This window comes from Sylvia atricapilla, chromosome 5 (assembly GCF_009819655.1).
Source record: "Sylvia atricapilla isolate bSylAtr1 chromosome 5, bSylAtr1.pri, whole genome shotgun sequence".
Lineage (NCBI taxonomy): Eukaryota > Metazoa > Chordata > Aves > Passeriformes > Sylviidae > Sylvia > Sylvia atricapilla.
Window position 1 is genome coordinate 34356959 of NC_089144.1, and position 22856 is coordinate 34379814.

At 40.9% G+C, this 22856-nt stretch overlaps 2 protein-coding genes and 1 long non-coding RNA gene across 5 annotated transcripts in view; all 3 read left to right on the top strand.

Moving 5' to 3' along the window:
* Positions 1–16010: 16010 nt before the first annotated feature.
* Positions 16011–17606, top strand: LOC136361333 (uncharacterized). The gene is made up of 2 exons (XR_010743619.1): positions 16011–16267; positions 17121–17606. It is a non-coding gene; the product is annotated as an uncharacterized lncRNA (long non-coding RNA).
* Positions 17607–17803: 197 nt separating this feature from the next.
* Positions 17804–22856, top strand: part of NUP107 (nucleoporin 107) — a 59076-nt gene continuing 54023 nt past the window's right edge. The window contains 2 exon segments of the mRNA XM_066320223.1: positions 17804–17808; positions 17920–18291. Coding sequence (XP_066176320.1) covers positions 17804–17808; positions 17920–18291 — 377 coding nt within the window.
* RAP1B (RAP1B, member of RAS oncogene family) overlaps positions 18141–22856 on the top strand; it is a 31035-nt gene continuing 26319 nt past the window's right edge. For 2 of the 3 annotated variants that reach the window (XM_066319166.1, XM_066319167.1), the window contains exon 1: positions 18141–18291. The gene's annotated coding sequence lies outside the window, so the exon portion shown is untranslated. The remainder of the gene's footprint in view (positions 18292–22856) is intronic. The other variant, XM_066319168.1, reaches the window with a different exon arrangement.

Consider the following 22856-nt stretch of genomic DNA (forward strand, 5'->3'; position numbering starts at 1 on the left):
CCTCCTCATTGTCCTGTGGGGTAGAGATCTAATTGGCCTCTCAATTTCACTGCTACAACTCCATGGCCAGACCAGCGACAAAGCCTTAGCTGTCCCTTCCCCTTCATGCTAGCAGTCACCATTGCCCTCCGAAACCTTTCTTCTCCCTTACATCCACATGTCTTCAGTGAAGAAGGCTGGAAAGCAGCTGATGTAGCCTCAGAGCCAGCAGCTTCCTGCTTTGGTAACTCGTCAAAAATTTGCATTCCTCAAAACCTAATTTGGAGCTGGCAAGTCTGAAGCCGAGCTTCAGCAGTTGTGTGCATGTGATTTCAGGGTGGTGCCCCTGACTTCAGGGAGTTGCACACACCAGAACACCCTTGGGCCCACAGGAGCAAAACCTCTGAAAGATGGAAATAGAAATAATTCTGAGAAGTGAAATAAATGGTGGCTGGAAAGGAGGCAGGAGGAGAAACAGACATGGTCCTCAGTGTTTGCCAAGAGACAGCTTGTTGTTCAATCTGGTTTGTAACCATTAGCCTATAAAGAAGTACTTCCCAGCTCTGCTGTGCAGTAACACTGAGGATTCAGTGCTCTCCAAGTTGCAAAGGGTCTGTATACAGCCTGTTGTAAGCAAACAGCATGTTTGGTTGATGATACATTTCCTGCAGGTACTGCCACACATAAAAAATATTCCAGATTATTTAACTCCATTAAAGAAAGCAATTACTGTCTTCATTCAGCTGCACTGGCAGGCCAGAACCACGGTAAAGGAAATTCATCTCCAGGATGCCTAAATGACAGAGCTGGCCCCTGTACAGTACAGCTTTACTGCAGTAGCATTAGCTGCAGTACCTTTCATTACATTCTGCTTACACCGTACAGTATTGGGTAACTTGATATTTCTCCAAGTGACATTTACATTCAAGTCCAGAAGGGAGCTTTGATTGTCATCTTTTGTGAAAACATTACGTGAGAATTTTAGGCCTCTATGTCACTTGATGTAAATCAGCTCTATATATAAAAAGTTACTAAACTACCCTCAGACCTTGTAAGGGCTATGATTTTCATCATGTTCAGCATCTTTTGGTGTGATTGTTGTTCAGCCATTTATGTATGACTATGATAAACATACTTCTTTGGAATTAGTCCACTTAAAAACACATTGCCACGATCGGCTTGCCCTTTTTAGCTCTTCTCAACCCCCACTTGGTAATTTCTCTCTAGTTATTTTAATAATGTTTATCATTACAAGGGTTCTTAATAGGATGGTCTAGCTTTCCCTTCTCACTGCATGAAACACTGCTGCTGGAGTTTGATTTGCATGACCTAAATGATTTCTGCAATCACTGCTCTCCAGTTGTTTGTCCTGGAGGGACAGTGAAGGATTATACTCTTTTAAAAGCATTTCTATTTAGCAAATGCCTCATTTGCAATAAGACATCAGCATTTACCACATTCATAAAGCAGCTAATAAATTTCATTTCTGCTTCAATTTTCTTGCTTCACAGAAGACCAGAGAAAAAGATTGCATAATTGAGATCCAAAAGCAGGTAATAATTCCTTACCATTAGCCGTCCAACCACAGACATGTAAGCTTGTTCAAAGCTGCTGAACGTATCAGCAGCTAGAACTATCCATCCTATCACAAGACCTCTATATACCACTGCATAAAAATGAAGGGAAGACTACCCTACTGAATCCTTGAACTTCTGTCCCTCATACTGCTGTTCCTTTCTACCTCAGTTTCCCTTCATTTAAAATAAAATAAAAATCAAATCCAGGAATTTAGCACCACAAATATTTTTAATTTGAAGATGATATTTCTTCTATTTGGGAGATTGATCCAATCAATAGGAATCTCATTACAGAATTAAATTGCTCCTAGTTCAAGCTCATATTTTGGGAATGGGGAACAGAAAAAGGATAGAGTGAGGTGAAGGGGTGTTGTTCAAGCCTTTTCCAGTTGATGTCCCAGATGGGCAATTCTCTGTATCACCAGCTAACGGAGGTAACACTCTCTGGGCCAGGAGCTAATAAGCCACTCCACAGATGCACTGAGGAAGAGTTTGCTGAGAGGAGGAAGGATCTGAAGTTCCCCATCAAGATGCAGCTATTTTAATACAAGAGGCATATTCTCCTTGGAACAGTAAGCTAAATGAGACTTTGAGTTGATTAATGATCATGGCAGAAAAAGAACCAGCAATGAAAGCATTTGTAAGTCACTGTATACCTTCCAGTCCAGCAAAGGATTCTGAAATAAACTACTCCATGCAGTGGTTGCTGTTAAAGGGAGGCATTCACATTGCTTTGCTGATGGTTAATCCATACAGGTCTTCACAATGACCTCTAATGTAATGTCAAAAGCAGCAATAATGGATTTTCCACATCTTCTTGAAATAGTCTGTGTCTTTCTTAAAACAGGGTATGTCTCTGCTTCTGTCTCTGTGTTTCTGTAAGTCCTAGGACATTGATACTGAACCTATTAGACGTCACCATAGTAGAAGGAGGAATTATTTTATAATCCTTATAAGTACAATATAACTGTATAAAAAATATTTCCTTATCTCAGCTTCCATATCTGGTGATGCAACAGCATCCAGCTCCACAGTTCATTCATTAAACAGATCTCTTTCTGGCAAAGAGAAGGAACTTCTTTGGGACGACATTTTCTTTTTTCATCTGTCATTGAACCCAAGAGAAGCCCTCCCTGAACACCACGAGCAGCCTAGAATATTGTTCCTTGGAGCACAGCACACTTTCCTCCACACTGCCAGCCTGCTCTTGCCGTGGATAAAAAATCAGCTGAGCCAGCAGACACTTGTTGCATTCTGAGCATTCCCCATCACCCACCACAAGCAGTGAGGGCAGCTTGGCTGCTGGCTGCAGCAGCAGCAGCACAGAAGGCCTATTAACAGAGCAGACTTCAGGGCGTCTCTTCAGCTACAAACACACACACAAGTACACACACAGACGCTCACACGCAGGTGCACGCAGGAAAAGTAACAGTGGCCCAAGAGAGATACAGTAATTTATAATGCTTCAACCTTGCAGTGTCACAGCAAATTCAAAGACAGACAGCTTCCTAAAATGTGGCAAATGGCCACAATTGGAAGTCTCAACACTAGCAGACTGTTTCTCTGCTAAATTTGTATTAAAGAGTAAATCACAGAATCTGTCGTCAAAAAAGAAGAATCACTTACAGACCCAACACACTCAGAGCAGGTGAGGTTCACAGTAAATTGATACAGCTCATGCAACATCAGGCAATATGAGGTGTCGCTTACAAAAAAAAAAAAAAATATTTGGCTCATAACTTCAGGTCTGTTGGCTGAAGCAGGAAAAGCAATCAATACATGTTGGCAATATTTACCCACTTAGAGTGCTGCCAAATGTGAATTTGCAAGAATGTATCAGCTGCTTTGAACTGATCTCTGACTTTGTCTCTTCATAGACAAATGTGAATTGAAACTAGAGTGATGCACATTACAGAGAAAGAGATATGGCAGGAATGCACAGAGTCACCCCTATTATTTGTTCTTGCCATAAGAGTCACTACAGAAAAAATTAGGTCAGATACAGTTTCCAAAGGGCTTAAGTGAGGTAAATCAAATTGATAACAGAATATGAGTCTGAAAAAACTCAATGTGTCAGACTAGATCACCCTCTACCTGGAATAAAACATAGATTTTTTTTTTTAATTGGAATTGAAATTCTGAATTTTACAAGCAAAAGCCCACATCTGGTACATTATCTGTCTCCTGCTCTCTCACTGTCCCTTCCTCTCCATCAAGCCATGGCTTTTAGATGCACCACTCTCCCGAAATACAGACTGAGGCTTCTACAGTTGTTAGGTGACATGCTGTAAATGAAGAGTAAAAAGCACCTATCAGACAGAAACACATCCTGTGGCAATAAAAACTAGGACAAACATGACTTTTGGTTACTTGATTTGATTCCTGATGGTTATTACAATCCAAGTTCTATGAAAATTTCACTGAAAAACAATAATTATTTCAAATATCTGGTCCTACTTAAAAGCACCAGAAACATCTCACTAAGTCAAACTAATGATACATCCTATTCAGTATATTGTCTCCAATGGAAGATGTTTTCAGTGGAAGATGTTGTTCATGGTGAGCATGTGAGTCTAGAGACTTTCTGCATTCCATTCTTTTACATCTCCCAACAAGAGAACTGCTGTTGTAGCACGTCTGATGGTGCATTGCCTGGTGCTGTTAGCATGTTTACTGACATTTTATCTGCAAATCTGCCTCATGTCTTTTTCTCCTGCTGGTATATTCCACCTTCCCAACCTCTTATATCCCTTGTGTAACACAACAAAGCCTTCCCACTCTCCATCATTTTTGCAAGGAAGGCCCAGCTAACCCAGAGAATGACCTTGGGCCATGAATGATAGCATGTGGGTCCCTTCCCAGAAAAATGTCTTCCTTCTCGTTCTGCAACATTTCTTCTTCCAAGAAATAGTTTGAAACTGAAGAACTGGTTTCTGTGGAACAGCAAAGGCAGGAGAGGAAAATTAGCCATTTCCAAGTTGCCGACAGAGACAGGGCTCTCCTACGGTCATACAGAATATTTAAAAATTAAGCAACAAGCTTGAGACATGGAATAAATCAAAGGAAAACCAAAGTTGTTCTAGGGCTTTTGCGAGCATTTCTAATTGTGGAAAGAGATGAGAAAACTGTCAAATGTAATCTCTTTGATAGGACTGCATTAAAAGATAATTTCCATTCCCAGATGCATGATCTAACTCCTAATGAAAGGTGCATCCTGAAGAACAGAATTTGGCCTTATGTGAATCTAATGAACCCAACATCTTTAGCAGGCCTCTCAAATACTCCTTTGTTCTGCAAAGTGTTTTACTGTACTGTTTACATGAAGGAAGCTGTACAAAAAAATTAGTCAGATTAAATGCTGTAGGGCCAGATTTCATCTGACCTTCCCGTGATACTCTAGTAAAAAATTAAAGGAAGGTCTTGCACAGGGAGTATTTCTTTTTACTGCATGAAGCAGCAGGTATGCTCCCTCACTGGGGAGGAAAAAAGGACACAGGTCTAACTTCCCTCTGCAGTGGAGGAGATACTGAAAAATTGAGACCATTGGCATTTCCCCCACACAGCAAAACTAGGAAGAGCATTGCCCAAGGTATAGGCTTACCTTTAAATAATGTATAGCTTATAAAAGGATTATGGCTTTCCCTGAAACTGTGCCTACAGGGCAGAGCTGCATGCCTGCATGCAGTGTGGGGCTGAAAGGCCTGTACAGGTGGTTGATCTAATGGTTTAAGTTGGAAACAAAATTCCAAATAAGATTAATAATCACAAAGCTCTACTGTCCAACACAGGTGATGAATTCTAAATAATTAAAAGCTTCGTTTCTCTTACAATGCAGATTTATTTTTAAATTTTTTTCTGCAGTTGTATTGATATCACCTTCTACTGCATTTACTCTTAATGGCAAATCTGTTTATGTCCCTGGAGCACAAAGCTCAAGACAAACAAAACAACAGGAGACTCTATAGGTGTCATGTAGCATTCTGGAAGAACTGCTCCTAGGTATGAGCTCTGTTCAACAGGAAGTGCAAAACAGATTGGGAGAATGACAGTAAAACAGACTTTGGAGGTGCTGTATGATCCCTAGGGAAAGGAAAGTATTTTGGATGTGATTTTTTTATTTGTTGCCAGAACCTTTTAAATGTGCATAGTAGAGGAGATATATTTTCAGTTAATAAAATAAGGTTCCAATTTACATGAACATTCATTATGAAGCACCTGTAGATATGGCCAGACTCTAGTTAGTGGCAAACTTGACAGAGGCTGAAGTCAGACCTCCGTGGCTCCCCTCCTCCTGATCTTTAACAGCCAGCTTTAAAGCAGCTTTAACACTCTATCCCAGCAGCAGAGCAGCACAACCACAAGGCAAGGCAGAAGGGACTGCTGTTGCACAGACACTGTAACTGTTAGACCTGATCTGCCTGAGCTGGCTCACACCCTTGTGCCTGGCTCTAGGGTCCACACTGGGAAAACTGCTGTGCTTTTCGCTTCTGGGGACATGGAGGAAGTGTGGATGGACCCCAGTCAGATGGACCATCCAGTCAGATGGACCTCACAGCAATGTCTCTGGACACACAGCTCATATATTTCCCTGACCCTCCCTGGAGAGATCCTGGTCTGATCTCTATAATGACAGCAGATGCAAGGCTCCCAACAGCCTGATCTTACAGTGAGCATAACCTTTCTACAGGTGAGGGATGAACACATGGCATTAATGCTATAAATGTACTGAGGGAATTCAGAAAAGCTTCTGTCACACTTAGACAAAAGATTTGCAGGGTGACCATAACGAGCCACAGTACCAAGTTGTTTTCTGGTCCAAAGGAATCCTTTCAGCAAATCAACACCTCTGACTGCAACAGAAAACCTTGTGAGCACAATATAGAACATATGAACTGAAGAAACACAGAAGAACTATTAGATTACTGTAACATGGCAGGAAAAAGAGATAAAGTTTTCAGTACTTAAAATCCAATAGCCAGTTTCTTGCACCCATTTTGACTATCAATTTAAGTATGAACATTCCTGCTCTGCTCCATAGAGTTGTTGGTTACTGTATATACAGTTTTCATATAGGACTTTTTCCTTAGCATTCCTTAGTATCTGTTATTCTCATACTTTATCAGCCAGTAGGAATGGAGTCAGCACCATTTTACACTTGGCCCACAGGTTCCTGTGAGTAAAGAGTACTCATCTTCTACCATTGCACTCAGTAATTATCTTCAGGATAATTAGCATCTGTATCTTGGAGACCTCCATCAAGAATCTTCTTTCTATTGTGGACTATAACTATTAGGTTGAATCTCAGCCTGCTATGAACTGGCATAGCACCCTTAATTAGTATCTTTTCCTTTCCATCTGAGCTGGGAAGAAGCCTTAGGAATATATATTGTTAAGGGATACTCAAGGCAGCTGTGAGCTGTAGAACTGAGTCTCCCAAAATCTGAATATACATTCCTTGTGCACTCTGAGCTCTGAAAGTTATAGCTTGGTTGTAAATATGTGATCAGCCCCTTGACTTGTCTAAATAGAGTGTTGCATAGAATGGCGGTATCATTAAACTGCTAAACTTTGCATTGATGAATTTTTTTTTTTTTTAAGACAGAACAAATTATTTTCAAACCTTAAAACTTCACAGACAGTATCTATGATGCAAGAGTGCATGGTCTGCATCCTTTCCATTTTAATCACTATAATTATAAGGGATTATTCTGTATCATTTTTACAATAATACAAAGTTCATGTATCATCATCTTGCAACTAAAATACCAGCGGCACTTCATGGATCTATGTCAGCTTGAGAACAGATGACGGTATTATTTTTCCTCTGTCTCTGTTGTAGCTATGGCCTGTTTCATGCTTGCTGCTGAAACATGACTACACCCTACTGTAGCAGCAGATCTGTATGCAACCGGGGAGCTGGCAGTGGGAACAGGGAAATCAAGTCTCCACTTCCTTTCAGCGATAAAAGCCTCAGGATAAAATGCCTGTAAGCCGAGCGCTACTGAATGAGCCATTCGGCGGAGTGGAATCAGGCTAGGATTGAAGTCTAGCTATTTATCTCTTTTTACAGCAGATTTGTGAGTGTTTGCCCTGGAAAAAGGAGAGGCTTCAGAAGCCATCAGTGTTCACAAAGCACAGTTTTAGAGCTGAAGTGTTAACACCTTTCTGTGGTTCTCTGTTATCTTTGTAAAAAGTACAGTAACTTCTGGCTGTATATAAATGTTCACTACATCGATCTCACAATTTGTGGGGAAGTTATTTAGAAATAACAAGGAGGTTTCTATACGTCATAACATTTATCTGGATTAAAGTAAGGTATGCCAATTCCAGGACAACTACATTTTCAGGCACACATAATCCACTTCAGTTATTTTAGTAAATTTTCTCCTTGTAAATAAGTACCACTAGCAACAGCTAGGATGTTGACACGGTTCTTTTATGATCTTTCTCATCATATACCATTTATACACAATTGTAATTAATATTATTACAAAGCCCTGTATAATAATTGCATATGGAATACATATGTGTTTGTATATGTGTAGCATAGTATGATGTTGTAATAATGTATCATGTAACAGCGTATTAATGTACATAAAGTGTTGTATAAATAAATAGTAAATATTAGTGAATATATATATTATTTGCTACATATATGCATAAGGCAGTAGTAGGTACTTTGACACAGACTATCACAGTTTGAGGCTCATATGAATAAAAATTTGAGAAATAAAAAAACGAAGTTATAGTAAAAATATTCTATCAATATCCAAATTGTTTATGACAAATTGTTTTTGTGGATAAGTTAGGATAAAATTACCCAAAAAAAAAAAAAAAGAAAATAGTAATCAACAATCAAGCTATATTTTCTTTTCTTTCCTCCTTAGAATGACTTTGATTTTTACTGTATTCAGATAGATTCCAACATATTCAGGAACTGTCACCAGACCACTTATCATTCACAGAGAAATATAACAGAACTTGTATATCAGTAAATGAAACAGGACCATCTGATATTGCCAGCATAATATCAGCACCTTCTATTTAATTTGGATGCAATTAATCTGGAAGGACAGCAAGGTCCCAAGAAACCAAATTCCCTAGTTTTACACAGCAGAAATAGATGTAATTTACTGGAATAGTGGCCTCATTTATGTGGGACAGACCTTCCAGTTGGAGTTTCCAAGCACCCAAACATTCATTTCACCAAGTTTCCTATAGGGTATATATATGTATTTTCTGTCCTGGAGTTACATGAGCTGTGAACTGCAGGTGTAATGACACAGGGTGCACAGTCTCTGCACCTAAGCAAGGAGAATTGCAGGACATTTATGAGAAGATTGGGGTGACATATGCAGGAGGACAAGACGGTGGATGTGTAAAAAGGAACAAACACGCTGAAAATACGAGATGCAAAGAAGGTCGTCCTCAGAACACTCCTTGTCAACAACACACAGAGAGGGCAGCCACAAGGTCCCCAGCTCCAGTGGACCTTATTATTGTCTGGTTTTGAATCCATGTGGTGGCTCTGAATGGCTTAGTTCCTCACACCCTGGATTTGTTCACTGTAATGACCGCAAGCACAGGGACGGTGGCTTTGAAAAGTTGCTCAACTGAGGAGTGAAGATACCTACCAGGATGCCTCTCTTGAGTGTTGTAATTTCCTAGAGCCACCCTCAGCTGCTGGCACTAGCCAATACTCGGGCATAAATAAACATCTTTTACTGTCTCTGTATGAGGTATTCAAACACAAAAAAGGGCAGGCAACTCCCTAGCCTATAAAGCTGCTATGAATATATTGACATTTCACTATTGTGACTTAATCAAGATTTGTAAATACATTAGAATGAGCAAGTGATACACTCAGTGTCAATTAAAACAAGAGGATGACACAGCACTGATACTAGCCAAAGATATTTCTTGATGATCTGAAAACCACACCTATCTACTGCTGATGCTTGGGGCACATTATTTCCATAGGCGCAAATAATTAGAGATACCCTTCTGAATGATGTTTATCTAACACTGCTTTCTTCACAGTGAAGACTGTTAATGCAGCAGTTGAGCAACTCCAGGAAGGCACAGTTATCCTGAGATAATCAGGAGCCTGAGGGCTCAGAGGCAGTCATCTGTGTTCTCTGCCCCAATTTCATCGGTATATTAAATTAAAAAAGAAACCCTCTGTGTTAATACATCATGAAGGTCAAACATTGCATTGCAAAGAAGGGTGGAAATTCAAAAATAGGATTCCCAGAGCAATTCTAACTAAATGTTTACATATATATAGGTAGAGTGCATTATCACAAATATTATGTTGTCACTGAAAACCCATTAGACTGCAGAAAAATTATTAGGAAACTGATGTATCAAAATTGTGCATTTGGTTTTGTTTTTTTTTTGCCTACATGTTTATGAAGGGTGTGGGTAAGCAAGTAACCAAATCAATTTCATTGTGAAGACGTATTTTAAAATATTCTTTGATTAATTTTGTAATTAGCTTACATATTATGCTATGGTTTATATGGGAGGGCAGAACTAAGGTTCATCTGTCCATCTTAGAAATTCCATATAACTACACGTTTTATGTGATACTGGTACTAAACCACAGCACAACAAGTATATAATATGTTTTTAATTGTCTTTTAGGCAAATTGTAGCTTCTACATAGGTTCAGCTGGCATGATATACTGATATACTCTGAAAGAAAATGGGGCTAAGATCTATTAGTTGTGTTTAGGATTCTTAATTATGGACTTAGCCACCTTGGACATATACTAGCAAACCTGGAACAAGCTGTAACAAGCTGACAGGCATCTATATGACAGAATAGCTCATGACTCTGTTGTGCACCGGTAGCTTATTATAGAGCATTTAAAAATACATCTCCAGAGTGTAACTTGGACAAATACACACTCAGCTTTTCATCATGGGTGTCATGTGTGTGGCAAGGAGTCATGACTGACTGTCCTCCCTACATCATCATCTGAGAGAGGCTAATCACACTTTGGCCAGATAATCACACTTCAGCTAGATGAGCAAAAATCCTGTGTATGGAAAATTCTGAGAATTACTCACCCTGTGACTTGTTGACACTCTGTGTTCTCTGTACCTTAAGTACTGTGGGCAGCTGTCTTCACTTTCTGGAGTCCATGTGCCTCCATGAGCAGCCTAAACCATGCACAGAATGTTTCTGGGAACTAAAATACTACGTTATGCCTAGAACACAGCAGATATAGGGCGAGTAGGAAATGGGCTAACTCGGGAAAACCTGAAGCACCTCAGAATTTCTTCTATAAAATGAAGGATTACCCCCTGAGGACTTTTCCTCCATTACTGAATGCCAGAGACAGGGAAAAAAATCACTTAAATGATAAAAAGCTATTCACAAGAACTGGTTATAAAATGATGGTTGTCTACAAGGCACTGCTCTTTCTCTGAGTATACTGTTACGTACCAGAATTGTTAAATAACAAAGTACAAATATAAGAGTGTTTTCAAGGGGAAAAAAAAAAAAAGCTACAGTCCTCTCTTTTTAACACTGAGGAGCATAAAAAATACAAAGTATTTTACAGAGTAAATACTGATCTCTGAGCATAAATTACAGTATTGTAGTGGGTGACAGGAAATTTAAATACGATTTTCAAGTTAATTATATCACACAACTCCACCCTAGAACTAAGTCTTTAAACTACCATGTTAAAGCAAGAAGGGAGACAAGATAAAAGATAAAGAGGAGAAGGGGGAAGGGAAAACTTGCTATTTTATTAAATAATGGGATTATGTAGAATAAAGGATAGACACAATACTAGGAGTTAGAGAAAGATAGCATGAAACCCATTACTTTAGTTCATTGTGGCCTCACTGGGGTCTGAAGCTCATATAATTCAATGATTTTTTTTTTTTTAAGGAAGAATGGAAAAGGAAAAATGTAGAAAACAACAAAAATTAGGAAAAGCAGGGAGGAAAACTAACAATAACTAACAATTCAGGTGGCAACACCGTTAAAACAAATTAGAATTTTTATTTTATGTCACATCATTAAAATCATGGCCCTGTGTCTTCTTTAATTCGAATTGAATTTGGAAACGCCACACGGGGCACACAAACTGGCTGCACAACTTACATAGCCCCTGGAGTATCACCTTAGTGTGTGAAACAGAGCACCAGGGCAACAGGAGTATCGTTTTCATGAAACGAAATGCAACACCAGGGCAACAGCTTCCATTCTGTCCCTATCTTTGGTAGTGATTCACAGGCCTCCTCTTCACCAGCCTCTGAATGTTCAAATCCTGTCTGGAGTTCAAATTTAACACTGCTTGAGGTTGAAACAAAAGATTCTGTGTAGTGCAGAGGCAATTAAAAGTCTTGGGACTCGTGAATTTCTAAGAAAGGGAGAGGACAGCATTTTCATTTCAAATGCATGTCTTTATCGATAAAAAGTGAATACAACAACAAAGATATCTCATGTGAATAGGATATTATGAAATCTTCAATTTGAAGTTCAACAGAACTGCATAATACAGCAGAAGTAAAATGAAATTATTCATAGAATAAATCTATTGGACAGATCTTCTATTCAGACTTTCAGGACAGTTAAGGAACAAGAAGAGATTTGATCCCTGAGCCCTTCTAAAGGTGACAGCAGAAAGAGGCAAATAGGTTACAGGCCTACAAGGTGATAAACCACCCTGAAAGTGGGGCTAAAGTGAAGCAAACAAGCTGCAGAGAATGATGAGAGGGAGAGAGCAAGAGGAGGCAGAGTGGGGAACATCGTGTCTCTGCACAGGTCTGATGCCATCAATTATCACTGCACGCATATGACCCAGAAAAACACCCAAACTTTTCTGGAACACACTGTGAACCATGGCCTGTGCCAGATGTAACACCTTATCTGGAAATGGTTTGAATACATGCACTTACTGAAAATCAACATTTTCCTGTTTTTACACTGCTTATTTAGAGGATACAGAATTTCATTAAAATATTCTCTTCTAACTATATTATATACTGTTGGATTAGTGGTAAACACTTTAATGAAATTACTATTTCAGAGGTTTGCAATTTATGGACTTTCTAAGAAAGGAGTAAAACAAAGAAATTTTAATCAGCTAAAAAACACATTCATTTGGGAATAAAAAAAAAAAAAGAAAAAAAAAAGAAGAAAAAGAGGGAAAAAAAGAGGAAAAAGAGGAAAAAGAGGAAAAAGAGGAAAAAGAGGAAAAAGAGGGAAAATTAACCTGCTTTTTTTCCCATGGCCAGAGGAAAGATATGGCAGAACAAGGACACATGTAGAGAGAAAGCTAAGAAGAAAAATGATCTAGCAAAGTTATGAAATAAATTCTCCTTTCTGTGCTGCACATTTTGTTTTTCTAGCCAAATTGAGCAGCAACACTAATGAAAAACTAACGTAAACAATTATTTTTCCGTGAATGCTTTCAGCCCAGTGTGATAATTAAAGCTTGATTCTGAAGTGGACAGAAACAAAAAGGAAGCAATGAAAAGTCACTTTCACATCTATATGTCAGTGTAAATTGCTGTATTAATCAAGATATAATTCAGCTGCTAGGGAAAGCAGGACCAAAACAGTGAGTATTTTTAGGCCTGTCATTGTTAAATATATTTGTTCCTTTCTTAATATTGGCATGAAGTAGAAACGAATATATATATTTTAAATTCAAGTATTACTAAATGTTGCACATCCCTCAAGGGCTGAATTTAGGTCCTGGTATAAAACTCATTAAAATCAACAGGAACCTTTCTTTTGTCTCCGGCAGTCAGAATCCGGATATAAATGAATATGCTAAAAACAAGTAGCAATGAAAAAGGAAAAAAAAATCATAGAATAAAAGAATGGTAGAATAGTATAATAGTTATAACTGACATTCAGTTATAACTATAAACATGTTTTTACCAAGTAAAAATTCTGTACTTTCATGTTCTCATAAAGAAGTGTGAAAAGTACCCACTTTCCCCATAGCACTAGCACTATGGACCCAGTCCTATCTTTGCTCAGGCTGTTCTATTTTGCTCAACACATTATTCTAAAATATCTGGCAATGGGGTGAAGAAGGACATTCTTGGGAATAGTGCAGAAATATAAATGAGGAAACTGTTCGTTTACAAGTTTATACTGACACATTGTGATCAGTCATCATCATCACTTAACTGCCATTGCACCCAGCCCTTTTTTGGAAGACTTTGAAGAACTATCCAGGTATCACAGCAGCTGATGATTCAGAAAGTAGTAACCCCCTTTCTGCATCACGAGCTGCTAGGAGTGTTCTCCGGGAAAAGCAGGGAACTAAAACTTCTGAAGCTTTAAAATTGTGAAAATGTATGTGTGACTTCCAGGGGTTTTTTGAGAGAAATGGTCACCCATATCCTGGACAGATTTTCCTCCAGGTAATTACAGTCCTTCTCTAGTTTCAAGTAGATACATTATTCTTCAATTACACTTTTAAAGCACTTATGTTGCTGTGACAATCTTGTTCCTTATCTGATGAGCTGGTTGGCCAAAGCAATTTGAAAGCTCTTTTCCACAAAGGATAAAATAAAGTAGGTTTTCCTTTTACCAAAGGAATCCTCATTTTTAAGAGTTTAAATTCCAGAGTTGTGGACATTTTCTTGAATCCCTCTGCAATTCGGAGTACTGTGCTTTCACAACAGCTATGTTGTGAAATAGCTATTCCTTGCTTTATCTGAAGTAACTGCAGTGATATAAAAGTAGTCTCTCAAAGACAGAAGAAAATAGATTTAAAAATTAGACCCCTATAAGTAAATGCTGACATTTACAATTTAAATTGCTGTAGTGTCCATTGCCTGCTCTTCCCAAGCTTAAAAGAACAAAGGCAAATTTTGCTCCTCAAAGCAGTTATCACAGGGGAGGGAAGCAGACAAATCACAAGATAAAAGGAGAACTATACGGTGTGAACAAATAATAGGATTCTGGCCAAGGCTAAGGAAAAGGGTTAGTTCAGTAAGAGATTTTGGCAGATAAATTGAAGAGTCATGGAACATCACTTAGAGATAAGAAAAAACATTAACTCAAGATAGTTTGGAGAAGGAAGAGGAGCAAAGTGACAGAATTTTCCTCAACAATGAGGTAAATGTATGGAACATGAAAAAAAAGTCGAGAAAAAAATCTTCATATCAAGTTTCAGTCAAGCTTGTGATTAAGCCAATGTTTAAACAACTTTGATTAGCAAACAGCAAGACAGCAAGGAGATGCAATGAAGAGACATTAAGAAGCAGAGCTACATAATGGAAGCAATGTCTGAAGGGAAGATGATGAATGAGTAGAACTGATAATTATCAGGTGAAAAACCTCAGGCTGAAGCTGTATCAACAGATATGAAGACACAAAGGAATTGCATTGAGTCTGAAGGGGAAGACACATCCCTGAAACATCTCAAGGTTCCATCAAGACAGGTGTTCCCACTCTGTGTGACTAAATCTTCTGAATATGGAGAAATAACGAATGAAAATCATATTGAAGGATACAGAAACAAAAAAAAAAATCTCACATACCTATGTCTCAAAAATATGTTATTTTTCTTCAGTGTTGAAGAAATTTTCTCTAAATTGCTCTCATGATCCAAAGCACATTCTGATCTAGTAACCATTCTCTTGCTGGAAGAGCCGAGTTGTAGAGCTAAGAATTGATCCCTTTCAGTCCATTTACCTTAAAAGATGAGAAATTTGCTTCCCCTCTGAAAGCAAAGAATCCTCTTAGGATTTATCAAATGGCGTTTCTTTTCCCTTCAGGACAAATTTCTAGAAAAGCTCACAAATAACTGGCATGCAGCCAGCACTGTATTCCCTGGCACCACATACCCATTTAACTTTAGAGTTTGCTGGCACAAGCCAGCTCTGCATTCTGTCCCGGAGATGGCTGTGTTTCAGCAGTAATGAAACTGCAATACACATAGTGCCACATTCTTCACCCCAACACCCATGCAGCCCCAGTGAAAACAATGCAGACAAAGTCAGGAAAATTACATGGAGGTGACCAAAGGCCAACCTGCCAAGCTTTTATTAAAGAATCATTTAAAAAATATTACTTTGTTTTCCCCAAATAATCTACCAACCCCCACCTTACTCCCCCACTAATTCCATGGAACTTTTCAACAAGATTTATCAGTATTTTCCTCTTCATCTTCCATCAGAGGGATCTTCTATGTTCTCCTGTTCCTCACAAGAGCCATGACATTACCAGATGGCTCACTGTGTTAGTGATCAGCAGACTGAACTACCTCCAGCTAAGCACTGGTCATTGAAATAAAAGGGTTTTGAAGTACATGCAGGCAATTGGTAAATTGGGAGACAGAGATTACAGCATAAAGGACAAGTGCTACAGTGCTTTAGAAAGGTCTATTTGACGTTAAGATTTATGCACATAAGCAGGTCTCTACTGCTTTTTGTTCAGTAAACAGCCGGCTGAGTATTTGACCTTCTTCTTCTAAAAATTCCAGATCAATGCTGGGCACAGGCAGGCCCAGTAAAGCAAGCTGATGTATTTGTGTTGTTCCTATTAAACACAACAGCACTGTGGCCATATCCCCCTCATTTCACTCATATTCCTGGTTCTTTGGGGAGTTGCTCTATCATAGGGAAACCTTCAGCACTTGTTCAGCTGCTTGAGTGACCGTCAGTGATAAGGCACATGTGAAACTGTGAGCAAGCTGAGCAGAGCAAGCCCTGCAAAGTACTGGGTGAGTATGCTTAACAAGCACACCAATTGCTATTTGCCAGTCACACTGATATGAGTAAAGCTGGTTTAAGAATTGTGCTGAGGATTAGCTAGATGATTCATAGGAAAATCCAAAATTAAGGACCCAATTTACATTCAAAATATGTGGCTGAGAGAGTTGGGGAGAGGGAACACTTGGTCTCTTGCTTAGAATGAATCCTAATTGCCTATTTCTTCTGGTTACAGTGATCAGTCTCCAAATGTTCTATATTAAGCAAACTATATGTTTATATATGTGTATATACACTTCTTGTAAAATACTAAGTTCCAGATACCCCTAAATTAAACTCAAAACACCAGGATCTGTTCATAGAGATTTACTCAAGACTCCCAAAGCCCACCTTCCTCTTCTCTTACTGTTTAGCAAAGAGGAGGATTTGCCCCAGAGCCCATAAAACACAGAACAATTAAAGGCACAGTGTAAAATACTATTACATTAATGACATGTATCTGTTCCTGGAGTACTGCAAGTTATTTGTGATTAACCTAGTTCACTGAAGAAGGTTGTCAGGGCTGAGGATATATATCTTTGTTCATTTCCTCTGACTATTTCTGGGTGCTGATATTAATATCTAGCGACAGAAAAAAAAAAAAAAAAAGAACACAAGTATTTTTCTGTCTGGTGAGCTAATATGCTACACAGCTAATAATTGCATGGAAATGCTCTTCTGATTTTTACTTGAAAGGCTGTATTTCACCTATTCATCTCATTAATGATTTTTGTCCTGCATAGGATGCCTTGCTGAGAAAGGACTGGTTTCTGTAGACTTGTTTTTTCACAACCAGGGCTCTCTTGCATTATCCATCTTTTACAGGGATTCATTATCAAAGGACTGCACACGGGTTTAAGCTGCAAAACACCAAGAGATTTGTCTGGACTTTGGAAGAGATTTTATGACATTCAGGATTTGGAAGCAACACTCTAAAAGAAAAATCTTTTTTAAAGTGTGTCACTTTCTGGATGCCCTGTATCACAATGAAGTCTTCCCTACCAAGGGCAGTTCATTTCACTGATCACCCTTTGACCCTGCTCTGAGCTTCAGCATATCCCACAGATATGACTTGAAGTCATATCGTCTCCCTTTTTTATCTGTGTGCTAGAAACAGAAAGCCTCTGCTTCCTCCACACCCACTCTCCTTGCCAGAAGCCTCACTGCAACTTCCTGTCAGTTTTATACACTCTTGTGTAAGTGTGGAAGTGCCTTGGACTTCCTCAGAGCACAAGTTTTATCTGAAAGCACCACGTTAACTATTTGCTTACTAAGTGTTTCCTAGAAACATAAATGCTCATTTATTTTTAATCTTTATCAGCTAAACCCTTTGTAACTGGAAAATATGAGTGACACTCGGGGAGGGGGAGGAGGGGAAGTGATTTACATATTTTAGGACTAAAGTAACAGAAAAGCTAAGTAGTTATTTGCAGGCATTGGGAATCCTGCTCTGTATCGGCAAGACTATTCACATTCAGAGGCAAAATGATCCACATAAAGCGAGCAGTATGCGGCACCTCTGAAACACCCTTCACCAGGGCATCTCGACACCCTTTCGGAAACGCAAGGAATACCGCACCGGCATTTACTTTTCCATCTCTTTACGTTCTTAATTAACTTTAAGCAGCCACCCCGCGCTTCGGGCGCACCTTCGAGCCGTACGGAGGCGCAGCCCGCCCCGGGCCGGCCGCAGCAGGACGCGGCCCGAGGGGCGGCGCCATGGCGGCCCGATCCCGCCGCGGGGCCGGGGTGGGGCGGGGCGGCCGCGCGCGTGCGCAGGGGGCGGCGCGCGGGGTCAGCCCTGCCCGCGCCCGCCCCTCCCTCCGCCCCCGCCGCGCCAGAGCGAGGCTGGGCGTGCGGCGTCACGGCGACGGCCCCGAGCCGCGCCCCGGCACAGGCGGCGAGCGGAGCCGAGCGGAGCGCAGCGGGCGCAGCGCAGCGGGATCGGCCGGCGAGGCGGCGGCGCGCGGTCGGCGGGGAGCGGAGGCGCTGTCCGGTGGGTATCGGCGGGCAGCGCGGGCCGGGTCGGGCCGGGCCGCTGTGGCGGGGAGCGGCGCGGCGTCTCCGGTACAGGTGGCGAGGCGGGGCGGGGTGCGGTGGGGGCGGCGGCGAGAGGGGGGTGGCGGCGGCGGCGACGGCGGGGAGCGGCGCGCTCTGAGGGAAGGGGCACCAGCCTGGAACATGGCGGAAGTGGAACCGGGAGCCGCCGCCTCGTCCGGCCTCAGGCGTGGTGGGACCCCGAGGGGGTGGGGGGAGCGGGGCGCCGAGGGGCAGCCGTCGCGGCCGGGCCCTGGGCCCGGGCCTGCCTTTGGCCGCCGTCCCCCGCCCGGCGGTCCCCGGAGCAGAAGTTGGAGCGGAAGCGGAAAGTTGTAACCCCGCGGGTCGGGGCCGCGACGTGGGGCCCGGACGGCCGCGGGGAGGGGCGGGTGACGCCCGGCTCGGCCCCGCCGCGGGCGGGGAAGGGGACGGTGCCCGGCCGCCGCCGGCGTTGTCAGCGGGAAGTCCGAGCCGAGCCCCACCTAGTCCGGCCGCGGGAGAGAAGCCGCTCGCTCTTTCCGGCCGGTGTGTGGGGGCGAGGCGGGGGGGGCAGGCCGGGCGCGGCCGGCCGGGGCAGCCCGCCGGGGCTTGTGCCTGGGCTGGACACGGAGTGGGACGAGCAGCCAACGCGGTGGCCTGCGAGCTCCCTTCCTGCTTATCACAAAATAAAAAGGAAATGACAGGGATGTTCGCCTCCTCTGAACACCCCACCATCACCCGTGTCAAAGCAAATGGAAGAATTTGACTGACACTTCCTGCGACAAACCCGTCTAATGAGCCTGTGATCCTTGTACCCTTCTGCGTGCGTTGGTGAAGAAGTGGTGGAAGCAAAACAAAGTTTGCTGAGAGGAGAATAAAGCCAAATCTGACCTCGCATTGGCCTTAGATTTCCAAAAAGAGTGAGAAATCAAGGTTTTCTGCGAAAAAAGAACAGCGTGCTTTTACTCCCATTTCCATCTTGAAGGCATGGGTTTTGCTGCTCAGAGTAAACGAAACAAAAAAAAAGGAAAGTCTTTTCCTATCCTGCTTTGGGGTACAATAGGAGGGTAGTACAGTTCTAAGAGAGAGGATATGTCAGAGATGCCCAGCTTGAAAATCATACGGGTTGTGTATATGTTCTTGCATTTAGATATTTTGATTAGTGTAATTTTAATTTTCCACACATAACAGCTGCATCTTACCCCAGGATGAGATGAGTAGACGGTGTATGAGAAAGACTTTTCAGTACTCTTTTGTAGTGAAGTATATGTTGAAATTACTGTTATAAGAAAAGGAGACAAGAAACACACTTTTTTTCTGTGAATTTTAATTATAAGGCAATGAAGCAGCACATTCCCTTTAAGAATACCCATTCAAAAACAAGTGTATTTCCCTTTGGAAAGAGTCTCTTATCTCAAAAACTTTGAACATTATTTGAGTTGCTACCTTTTGGATGACTTGCCTCTATATTAAAATCAGAAGCTTTAGGAGGGAAAAAAATCCAACCAAACTTGGTGTAGAGTTGAGTATTTTCATTTTTATTATTCATTGCATCTTTTTTTACTCTTGCTCAAAATCTGTCCTTTAGACTTCATTCTAGATAAAAATGAACTGAGTGAGTAGTGGGGGATACTTGTACTATTCTTATTAAAGGCTTTGCAAAAATAAACTGATTAGATGTGGTGTTTTATTCTTTTGGTACCTGTGTGTTTTCAGGGATGCTTCTTGTAGTGATATGGGCTGCCTCAGGTTTAACTTAAAGCTGTAGTGTAAAACAGTGTAAAAATTATCTGTACCCAAATAACTGAGTTTGGAATTGCTCTGAGCAATTTAAGTGCCATGGATCTTTTTTGCCGCATAGATGATCATACTTGGAGCACCTGTCTGCCTGGGAATGAAATAAACTGCAAAACAGTGTTGAAAGACCACCCAAAAAAAAAAAAAAAAAAAGTAAACTCAGAACTTTATATGGGGGATGAAAAAAAGCAATAGTCTTTTTTTCCTGTTGGTACCTGTGCTTCTATTACTATATATGTGCACTACATGAGTTTTCTGAGTGGAGTTAAAATTGTGCTGTTTTGTTCCAAAGCTCTCCTGTAGGACAGTTCATCAAAAATAAATCTGAAGTGAGCCATGACAGTTCTTTTTGTGCTGTGCCAGTTTTTGCAGAGTGGAACTGACTGTCTTGTTAATTGAGAGCCTTTCTGGAGCAGAGGCAAACAGATGGGAATCTAGGTGAGGGCCTACAAAAGGAGAGAGAAATTGCTTCTGTGGCTGAGGAAGGAAGTGTGCTGAAGGCTACACTAGCTTGTGATCTCAGTTAGTAACTGTGACAGGGAACTAAAATAAACAGTTGTCCACCTATCATCTGGGATGTGGGAAGTGCAAGAGTCACAGAAGTACTGGAGTACTTGATGCTTACTGCTACCGTGCCAATCCTGTCATCCAGAGAGCTCTGCTGGCTGCTCAGGGTTAGGTACAGAGAGGTGCTCTGAAGGATAAGAATGTCTTGCCCATTAAAACAGGCACTCTTGTCCTTGCATGTGTGCTGAGAGGCTGGGAGGATCCTTTATGAACTGGCCTTTCTCAGTAATGCTTCGATGACTGTCAGACACCCAGCTGACATTTGGGAGTGTTCGTCATGTTAGCCTCAAGTTGTGAGTTTTAATCAAAATTGCTCTCTTAGTAAAACAGATCACTCAGCATAAGCTGAGCGACAGAAGTCTGTGTTTAGCTTGTGGTTGTGAGTGCTGCCACTCCTTTACCTCAGAACAAATCCAAAAGCAGACTGAAGTGCACTGTGTGGTGTCAGTATGCTGAATCCCTGCTGAGTTGGGGCAGGCTTCTGCTGTGTTCTGTTGCATCTAGGTCAGGTAGAGGGATATTTTAGACAGCCTCCTTGTTCAAAGAGATGAAAGGAGTATCTACAGTAACTACACCTTCATATTTCAAGGTAAACTTTGTTTTCCTGCTCAGATGTGGTTAAGATGGTCTGTTTCTATTCTTCTCTCATAAAGCAGAGAAAAAAAAAAAAAAAGAAGTGTTTTTGTACCTGAATGCCATTAATAGAACTGTTTTCAAGTTGACTGAGTTTTCAAAGTTGTTTAACAGTAGAGTGTAGTAGATCTTTAGTACCTTAGAGCATCTAATGTATGGCTTTTTCCTTAAGTCCTGTCATCCATGAGGCAACTGAGTGAGACAGGCATAGAAGAAGTAATATTTTGGTGAAGTCATGGCAGTTTGCTTGTAGTAGGCAAATTCTATTTGGAGAAGGTCAAAGACTTTGTCTACTGGTACAGACTGTTTCTTCATGAAGCAGTTGAATGAGGTTACCTTCAAAAACAGCATTAGGTTATGGCTTGAAACTCTAATTTCTCAAGCTTTAGAGTGTGTAAAGAAACACTGGACAACTAAAAGTTTTTATTTTTATGTGTGCCTGCTCTTGTGAGCTCCTGACATACTGCATGTTCCTCTCTTCTGGCAGCAAGGGAAGGGAGGAAGGCTGTGAACACCAGGTTGGAAATCTGCCTGTTAGGCAACTTTTGAAATATAAAAATTTTAGGGGGCTCTCTAGCTGTTCAGGATGCTTATTTTTCAAGAACAGTGTTTTAATAGTGATTTTTACTCCTGAAGCAGTAGAATGAAAGTCACTATAAGACCCTAGAGAATGTGCATTAAAGAAATGCAGAAACTTTTTAGATGGGAACCAGGAAGAGATGTTTGACAATATCTTGTGCACTGTCCCGGTCAGCACTCTATAGTTATTAATCTAAGGACTTGATGTTATTTGAAGTAAATCCTGCTATGCAACTGTGAAAGGAGACTGCCAAGTCAGTTCCCACATGGTTAGTTCATTCCTGATCAAGGGAGGAAGGCTAGACCATAGTGCAGGAGTAAGACAGCCTAGCCCTTCTACTGGATTGGTGTTTGTATCCTGAGGCAGACAAGCAACATCTCATGTTTCTTCCCAGCTTGAAATTCTCTTCAGGAAATCTGTACTTTCTTAGATCACTTGGTATCATTCCTGCAGCTGTTGCAACACAGGAAGCTGGCCTAAATGTGAATGGCTTGACCAGGTCTTCTGCAAAAAGGATACTGTGTGCTGCTGTTACTCATTCATGAAATAATTTTCAATGTAACCCTAATAGTAGAGCTGTGAGAAACCTTACAGCATTGAAGAGCTGGGACAGGAAAAGAGTTTATTTTCATAACTGAAGGTAAAGCAAGACTCTGTAGTTACTTAGTGGTTATTATTACCTAATTTCAGTAGGTAATCTGGATTAAAGGAAAATATGTACTTCAGCATTTCCATTAGTTATGACTTACTCTATAACTTTCTGTGACATTAGATGGCAAAAGTTTTTTTCTTAAATTAACTTCTTAACTAGATAATGTATATTGTCTAACTCATCTATATTGCCCAGATAATGTATATTGTCTAACCTCATCTTCAGTTGATCTGAAATAATTTCTATATTGCCCAGATAATGTATATTGTCTAACCTCATCTTCAGTTGATCTGAAATAATTTGTGAACACAGATAG